This window comes from Zootoca vivipara, chromosome 3, assembly GCF_963506605.1.
Source record: "Zootoca vivipara chromosome 3, rZooViv1.1, whole genome shotgun sequence".
NCBI classification, from domain to species: domain Eukaryota; kingdom Metazoa; phylum Chordata; class Lepidosauria; order Squamata; family Lacertidae; genus Zootoca; species Zootoca vivipara.
The window spans coordinates 23292608-23301775 of NC_083278.1; the positions used below are offsets into that span (position 1 = coordinate 23292608).

The following is a 9168-nucleotide window of genomic DNA, read 5'->3' on the forward strand; positions in this document are numbered from 1 at the left end:
GAAAAGTGGTATTAAAATATTTTAAATAAATGAAGTTAAGTCTCATTGGGCAACATCCAGTGTTGCACAGACTTTCTATTGACCGCTTTTCATGAAAAGGCTGGCACTATGCTGTTTTTGAGGGGACCCAGGTGGCGCTGTGGGTTAAACCACAGAGTCTAGGGCTTGCTGATCAGAAGGCCGGCGGTTCGAATCCCTGCAACGGGGTGAGCTCCCGTTGCTCGGTCCCAGCTCCTGCCCACCTAGCAGTTCGAAAGCACATCAAAGTGTAAGTAGATAAATAGGGACTGCTCCGGCGGGAAGGTAAACGGCGTTTCTGTGTGCTGCTCTGGTTCGCCAGAAGCTGCTTAGTCATGCTGGCCACATGACCGGGAAGCTGTCTGTGGACAAACGCCGGCTCCCTCGGCCTATAGAGTGAGATGAGCGCCGCAACCCCAGTCGGACACGACTGGACCTGATGGTCAGGGGCCCCTTTACCTTTTGCTCTTTTTAATGTAATGATTTATATGTATTTAACGGTTCTTATATATGTGTATAATTTTAATTCTTTTAATGTTTTAAACAACCCCCCCCCATGTTTTTAGCAATTTGTCTTGAGTCCCATTAGGGAAAATGGTGGGGTATAGCGTAAATCAATGTATCATCACCATCACACAATGAGACTTTTCCTTTTTCTGCTTCTGCAGCCACCCCTTTCTGCTCTGGAAAGTCTGTCTACTACTGGTCAGACACTGCTGGAATTCAGCAACTTGGGTTCAATGAAACCCACCCCTTAGAAAATTGCACAGGATTTCAACTTTACACTGCATTCCTACATGTCTACTCACAGATAACAGAATCCAGCAAGGTGTACTCTCACATAAGAGCATACAGAAATGCAGCCTAGATGTATTTACAAGTGTCTTAATAGCTCCTTTTTATAACAAATAAACAACTCAACGAACACCTAAAATAAAATAAAAAGTTTAATGTAAAAACAGTAAACTTACACACATTTCACGGCATATACAGCAATATACAGTATTAATTTACATCTCAGATGTACAAATCTTTTAAAATAATGCTCAGTTTAAGTCCAAGAAACTGATAGCCAAGAAAGTATGCTGGGATTCACAATCACGGTTGCTTTACAAAACAAAACGTTGCACTAGGGAACCATTTGCGAGCTTCAAGTGGCAGAATGGTTGCCAAAGGAGGGGGGGGCACCCAGTTGTTACGGATGACAAATCATGGAGTTGGTCAATTTTGAGAACGGGCACTGCATACACAATAGGCTGGTTTTCAACGCAGGAAATGGAAAGGTTAAAATTGATGGTTTTTCTTTTTAAAAAATTACAAGGTATTTTACATTTGATTAGCATTTTGGCACACTAGTTACACAATGCTCACTTTGATGCAGGATTAGCAGCTCAGAAACTACTGTATAAAAGTACTTTTTAATTTAGACGCAGTACAGTATACAATTAAATTCATTGTATGAAATGATTTACTACTGGCTCATAACAAGGTAGTTTGCCTAGGACAGACATGTTCAACCGGTCGACCGCGATCGACAGGTAGATCTTTGGGGGTGCTGCAGGTCGATCGCGGGATTAAAACCAGTGATCACCTGTGTGCTCCTGATAAATCGCTCTGCTCCCCCCTCCCCCTGCACTATGTTTCACTGCGGCCGGCCGTCGCTGTAAAAGCTTGTATTCACTGCGTCGTTGGCCGAGTGTATTATGGAGAGCTGATGGTGTACTGCTGTGTGAGCGTTTTTATGTAATTCTCCCCCCAAATAGTCAAACAACTCTGGGCACTCCCCCCCCCCCAAAGCTCAACAACTCTTGGCAATGACAATAGGTAGATCAGAGTATCTAGAGAGTTGGGTGTGCCTGGCCTAGGGCAACATCCAATTGTGCCCATTCATCCACAGAACTGACTCCCCCCCCCCAAAAAACACACAGTTGTGTCACACACACACACACACTTGAAGATTGGGGGAACCTTCAGAGCAGATTTGGGGGTAACACAGAGGGCTGCAAGATAAAAGGAAGGAAGGCAAAGTCCTGCTACACGAGCAGAAATCCACTCACACAGCATTGGGATATAATCCACAGTGGGGGACAATATAAGTTAAAAGAACCATTTAAGAGAAATACAAAAAAAAACCTGTAAAACTTAGGAAAGAAAAGGGCATAAAAGCTCCAATCTTTCAACTTCACATTGTTAAGAATGATGGTATGGCACAGGCATCCCCAAACTTTGGCCCTCCAGATGTTTTGGACTACAATTCCCATCTTCCCTGACCACTGGTCCTGTTAGCTAGGGATCATGGGAGTTGTAGGCCAAAACATCTGGAGGGCCGCAGTTTGGGGATGCCTGGTATGGCACCTTCTACATACATTTACAGGAGAAACCATTATTTATTGGCTTTTCTTATTTTCTCTTCTTGCTTTCCTTTTTTGCTGCGCCACCTTCAGTTCTGTCATTACATTCACCGTTTTATAAACCCAAGCGATCTGAAAAGCAAAACAAATAATTATGTAGGCGGGTGAAGTAGCAGTCCTTTTGTATACGAACAGGCAGCTTATTCACCAAGGGCTGGTCCTTCTGTAGCCAAAACAGCACCACTCAGGTACAAGAGGGAGATATAATGACACTTGGGAGGGGGAGGACCCTGAAATCTGTTTTTAAAAAATCCCTCCCCAAAGCCTTCATAAGAAAAGGTCTAAGGCAGGCATGTCAAACCTGCAGACCTCCAGATGTTTTGGCCTACAACTCCCATGATCCCTAGCTAGCAGGACCAGTGGTTGGGGAAGATGGGAATTGTAGTCCAAAACATCTGGAGGGTCGCAGGCTTGACATGCCTGGTCTAAGGGGTGGCAAAAATCCAAGCACCCCAATGGGGACTGAACATGATCAATGGGCAATTAATGCTGACTGTCTGCTGCAAAGGGAAACTGGAAAAAAGAGCAATGAAATAAACATCCCCAGCTGGCACTCTTGGAACAATCATCATTTGATTTTTGTACCCTGCCCATCTGACTGAGTTGCCCCAGCCTTCCAACAGGGTATACAACAACACAACATCACACATTAAAAGCACCCGAAAATAATAATTATTATCTTAATTATTAATCACTTATTACTGCTGCTGTTATTATTGATGTGTTAACAGCCTTCTATATCTAAGAGCCACAAGGCGATGTACAATAAAAATAGCAAACAACAGTTAACACCCCTCCCCAATATATATATGTATTTTAATCAAAAACAATACAAAACAGACAACCATGGCAGAGGCCCATTCATCCAACTGGAAAGGCTTTTTTTGAACAAATAGTCTTCAGTTGTTTCCAGAAGGTGCTGGTAGTGGATGCCTGTCATATATTGACAGAAATGCTATTCCACAGAACAGGGGCAGCCACATTGAAGGCCCTGCTCTGAGGGCTTCTGAAAACGTTAGAACAGGGGTCAGCAAACTTTTTCAGCAGGGGGCCGGTCTACTGTCTCTCAGACCTTGTGGGGGGCCGGACTGTTTTTTTTTAAAATGAACGAATTCTTATGCCCGACAAATAACCCAGAGATGCATTTTAAATAAAAGGACACATTCTACTCATGTAAAAACACCAGGCAGGCCCCACAAATAACCCAGAGATGCATATTAAATAAAAGGACACATTCTACTCATGTAAAAATATGCTGATTCCCGGACCTTCCGTGGGCCGGATTGAGAAGGCGATTGGGCCGCATCCGGCCCCCGGGCCTTAGTTTGGGAACCCCTGCGTTAGAACTTGTGGGAGCCAGAGTGACTCCCATATCAGGGTCATATCAGGGACACACTCCAAAGTTCAGGGCTGAGTGGGGATTCTTACAGCACCATCCATAAGCAACTGAGATGTTTGGGGAACCCCAGAAGGTTCCAGTTGTTGTTGTTTGTTTGTTTTTAAAAAACTTTAGCAAAAAAAACCAACAACCCTTAAGTGGAAGTGAGGACCCACAAAACAGCCCCGTGAGGACTGAGCATGCTCCGTAGGCATGGAATGCTTCGACTGAGATGGTGCTGGGGAGGGAGAGAGATAATGGTCTGTCCTGGAAAAGGGCATAGCTGGCTCCCTGGACCCACACAGCAGCATTCTGTTGCAGGCCCCATTTGTACATCTGAACGCACACATTTGTAAGGCAAAAAGAAAAAGGAAAAAAGAAGCGGCACTTACCACAATAATGATAGCATTCAGCAGCAACGGTGCGGAGAACACTACGGAAATGAACATTCCTCTTGAATCAAAGTACTGGTGCTTCGAGAACAATCTGCGAAGGAAATTAAAACAGATGTTAGTAAAAACCGACACAATACTACACATGTGATTATTTCATATGGATGATCTAGTATAGTCGCTGCAAATGCAAATTAACGGTTACCGAGAAACAAAAACATGGCACTTTTGCTCTCCTAATGGCTCCCAAGAAATTCTGGCAAGAAATGGCAAGAATTTCTGCTCCTCTGCCTTTCACCAGCACTTGGTAGGCAGCAAACGTTCAGCTAGCCTCAGGTCAGTTTTCCACCATCTACACCAAACTTCGGCCCTCCAGATGTTTTTGGACTACAATTCCCATCTTCCTTGACCACTGGTCCAGTCAGCTAGGGATCATGGGAGTTGTAGGCCAAAACATCTGGAGGGCCGCAGTTTGGGGGTGCCTGTTCTACACTTAACTCGTCTCCCAGACTGCTTCACTGCCCACAACTTCTCAGTAAGCAAAGGTGAAATGAGAGTTCCTGCAGTGTTGAAGAGAACCTCCAGGAGCCATTTTGTCAACAAACCTCCTCATCTCCCCTTTTAAGACATTAACCTTGAACACTCAGCGTTTCCCAAAATTGGGTCTCCAGCTATTCTTGGACTAAAACCCCCATCATCCCTAGCTAGCAAAACCAATGGTCAGGGATGATGGGAACTGTAGTCTAAAAACAGCTGGAGACCCAACTGCTTCTAGAGCTTCATTTTAGATACCCACGGTGTGAAATCTTTATTTCCCAAATAAATAAAGGACACCAGATTCTTGCAACTCACATGTTGCTGCCCCAGAGTTTGACTTGACTCGGCCATGAATATCTGGAAGCATATTTGCAACACTCCTGCTGTTCAGTGTTGGCATTTTCTATCAGGAGGTGCAGTTATGTAAACCACTGCAATGAACATAATAATTGGAGGTGTCTTTTTTGCCTTTTTTGCTTCTCCCTATGCCAGAAAACTTGCTTTAAAAGGGGGGGGGCTGTATGTGTAAGCTGTTAACATCATCTGGATGACTTCAGTTTGGTGTAAGAAAATGTATAGGGTGCTAAATGTAAAGAGCATAAGCACTCAGAAGTCCCACTGATTTGAATGGCAGTGAGTTAGGCATGAACTCAGACTCTCGCACTGTCATTAATGGGATTCTTAGCCAGCAATCCTATGCATATATTCTTGGAAGAGGGCTGCGAAGAATTTAACCTTGGGGGGGGGGCGCCTTTGCCAATCTAGTGCTCTCCAACTACAGCTCCCACCTGCCTCAGTTGGCTGGGCCTGGTTGGAGATGTAGTCCAAAACATTTGGAGGGCACCAGGTTGGCAAAAGCTGACATACCATTCATTTATGTCATTTATACAGCAATGCTTCTGCTAATTGCAAAAATTCAAAATACCTCAACAATAGTAATAGTAGCAATAATAATAATAATAATAATAATTTTATCATTTATACCCTGCCCATCTGGCTAGGTTTCCCCAGCCACTCTGGGAGGCTTACAGCATATATAAAACATAGAAAAACACCAGACATTAAAAACTTCCCGATTAACCTGTGGGGAACAGAATAAGACAACAATTTCGGCATGATAAAAGGTATTTAAAATAAACGCAGGCGCAAAAAGTCCATGCCATTACCTCCAGTTTGCAGCCGCAATTTCATTGATATATTCTGCACAGAATACCAGGGTCACTACAACCAAGAAGACAAATTAGAATTCTGAAGCTTTAAAGAATCTGAGTGTGGGAATGCATGCGATAAATGAAACCACGAAGAGAACATCTTTCTTAAATGTAATCTGCAAGACTGTGAAGAACCTATAGCAGGGGTCAGCAACCTTTTTCAGCCGTGGGCCGGTCCACCATCCGTCAGACCATGCGTGGGCCGGAATGTTTTTTTTTTTTGGGGGGGGGGGGAGAGGAATGAACGAATTCCTATGCCCCACAAATAACCCAGAGAGGCATTTTAAATAAAAGCACACATTCTACTCATAGGTTTCCATAGTCAATTCCAAATTTAACTGGTGTGCCCAGGTAAGGGATGGATGAGGATCCTGTGGCACTCCAGGCATTGCTAGACTTCAAGTCCTGTCACACCTGACTATGAGCCATGCTGACTCAAGCTAGGGTAAACTTCAATATCTGAATTTTCTATTTATATAGGCATTCATATCTATTGCCACAGCAAAAAGTGAGCGCTTACAACCATAAACTTTCAATTATAATAAAATGAAGATTCAACAAAAATACAAGGATGCCGAGCTATGAATACAAACTTTAAAATTCTAGAATCTTACACTGAAGCGGGGTCATTTTCTCAACATGCTAACAGTAAAGGGTACGAGAAGCATAGCTGCCAAGTTTTCCCTTTTCTCGCGAGGAAGCCTATTCAGCATAAGGGAAAATCCCTTAAAAAAAGGGATAACTTGGCAGCTATGACGAGAAGAAAGGACCGAATGCTGATGAAAAATATGCTTTTAGAAAGTTTCTCTAATACTTTGTGCACATTGGAATAGATACCCCAATATGTCATATCCCAATTTGAAAGCGATCAACACTAACATGCATTGTGCAGAAACGCATACTATATAGTTTAGTAAGGTTACAGAGATAGGCAGAGAATGAAAATGACTGCATTAATTCCTTTAAAACATACCCAGGTGCTAACTTCAGAGCAACAATATCATAAACAATACTTCATTCAATACTCACTGATCGAAAGGAAGTGCCCTATTTGCAGACGATAGTGCTGGAATGACAGGTAAGTGAGGAAGACGTAAGCTATGTGGAAAAATACAAGACCTAGGATCCATGGTTCAGTCCAATCTGTGTCCTATGAGCAAATCAGGAAAAAAAAATCTATTAGAATTCTGCTATCAAATGCAGACAACAGATCAATCACCCTTTCAGGGGGATGGAAAACCTACATTGCCCCTCATAAACTGATGAACTTCAGCAAAGGTGCAACAATCTCTTTTGAGAATATATTTCGCAAGAAATGTTATTTGGTTTGGAGCTGCAGCTCAAATATCGACAGTTATTGTTGGACTACAATTCCCATCATCCTTAGCTAGTAGGGCCTGTGGCCAGGCATGACGGGAGCTGCAATCGAACAACAGCTGGGGACTCAAGTTTGAGAAACACTAAACATTATTTCATTTAGTAAATAACCCAGAGAAACAACCACTACTGGTTTTGTAGTTGCAACTCCTATTCTAAACATAAGCATGCTTTTGGAAAAAGTTACATGGATCATTTTTCTCCAACGGAGGCTATGTTGGAGCTGCGGGAGGCGCACAATATATCCCCAAGCACGCCAGCAGGTTGGAAGGCGGAGAAATATCTTGCTGCAAAGACGGGCGCGCCTTTTCCATTGCAAGCAGTTTGTTGCGCCAGAAAACAAACGCGGCAAGAGAAAGCAAAGGAGAAGCGCCCGGCCTGCTTCTCCTGCTCTGAGCAAGTTAAAACTGCGCGCGATGCCTCCCCCTTCTTTCCCAGGGTGCAATAACGCCATGCCAGCACCCCGACCAAAATGGTGAGGGGAAGAAAAAATAAAGACGCACACAGAGAGACGGTGCGGGCGTCTACGGCACGGCTAGAGGAATTACCGTCAGGATCCTGGAGACTCCAACGTGCCTCGGAAGCTCCATGGTCCGGGAGAGGAGCAGGAAGGAAGGGCGGAAAACACCCGCCCGCCTCTCCGCTTGAAGTCAGTCGACACGGCGCCCTTCCGGATTCAGCGCCAATTCCGCCATGCGCGATGCGTAACGGTGCGTAAATGTTGGGAGGATGGAGCCGCCTTCTCTTCTCTTCCCTTCTCCCTCTCCCGCTTCCGTGGCGCGCGCTGCACAACAGTTAGAACTGAGTCCAATTAGAATCCGGAAGGATGTGCATTAAAGTTCCATTTGGAACAAGTTTGCGGGGGAGGAGAGAAACTCCCTCTGTCCTCACGATAATCCCGCCTGGAGGCGTGGACAGGAGGAAAGATTTGTTTTCCCCATCCCCTTCAATGGGCGGGATCTTCGCAGCTCTCTCGCGAGGCTCTTTTATTGTGGGGGTGGGTGGGATTTGGAAGCCATATATACCGGTAAAGCTGCGAGGGTTTGGAATTATGTTGTTTAGTCGTTTCCGACTCTTTGTGACCCCATGGACCAGAGCACGCCAGGCACTCCTGTCTTCCACTGCTTCCCGCAGTTTAGTCAGACTCATGTTAGTACGGTAGCTTCGAGAACACTGTCCAACCATCTCATCCCTTCTCCTAGTGCCCTCAATCTTTCCCAACATCAGGCTCTTTTCCAGGGAGTCTTCTCTTCTCATAAGGTGGCCAAAGTATTGGAGCCTCAACTTCAGGATCTGTCCTTCCAGTGAGCACTCAGGGCTGGTTTCCTTCAGAATGGATAGGTTTGATCTTCTTGCAGTCCATGGGACTCTCAAGAGTCTCCCCCAGCACCATAATTCAAAAGCATCAATTCTTCGGCGATCAGCCTTCTTTATGGTTCAGCTCTCACTTCCATACATCACTACTGGGAAAACCATAGCTTTAACTATAGGGACCTTTGTCAGCAAGGTGATGTCTCTGCTTTTTAAGATGCTGTCTAGGTTTGCCATTGCTTTTGTCCCAAGATGCAGGCATCTTTTAATTTCATGACTGCTGTCACCATCTGCTGGAATCATAGCATCATAGTATTGCTAGATTGGAAGGAGACTCTGAGCGTCATGTAGTCCAAACCTCCTGCAATGCATGAATTTCAGCTAGATCACACATGACACACACGTGTAGGTTGGGGGCTTAGTGAGCTGGAAAGAGCCGTGCTGATCTGGTCTCTGCATTGTTTGAAAGTTTTTTCTTTCTTGGTCAGTCCTCCGCCCCTTGGGCCCCCCTGGTTTTAGCGGTTTATTTTGTG

General features: G+C 44.6%; 1 protein-coding gene across 1 annotated transcript; it reads right to left on the minus strand.

Annotated features, from left to right (window-relative positions):
* Positions 1-947: 947 nt before the first annotated feature.
* On the minus strand, positions 948-8232 carry TMEM18 (transmembrane protein 18). The gene is made up of 5 exons (XM_035109926.2): positions 7873-8232; positions 6977-7097; positions 5903-5957; positions 4200-4293; positions 948-2501 (listed from the first exon to the last, which is right to left on the minus strand). The coding sequence occupies exons 1-5, from the start codon at positions 7912-7914 to the stop codon at positions 2406-2408; spliced, it is 408 nt and encodes a 135-aa protein (XP_034965817.1). The 5' UTR covers positions 7915-8232; the 3' UTR covers positions 948-2405.
* Positions 8233-9168: the final 936 nt, after the last annotated feature.

Bases quoted from the DNA above. Each gene is read 5' to 3' on its own strand.
- TMEM18 (XM_035109926.2), bottom strand. From the start codon at position 7,914: ATGGAGCTTCCGAGGCACGTTGGAGTCTCCAGGATCCTGACG. The intron at 7,098-7,872 runs GTAATTCCTCTA...ATTTGCTCATAG, and splicing joins GAGTCTCCAGGATCCTGACG to GACACAGATTGGACTGAACC. The intron at 5,958-6,976 runs GTGAGTATTGAA...TCTTGGTTGTAG, and splicing joins AGGGCACTTCCTTTCGATCA to TGACCCTGGTATTCTGTGCA.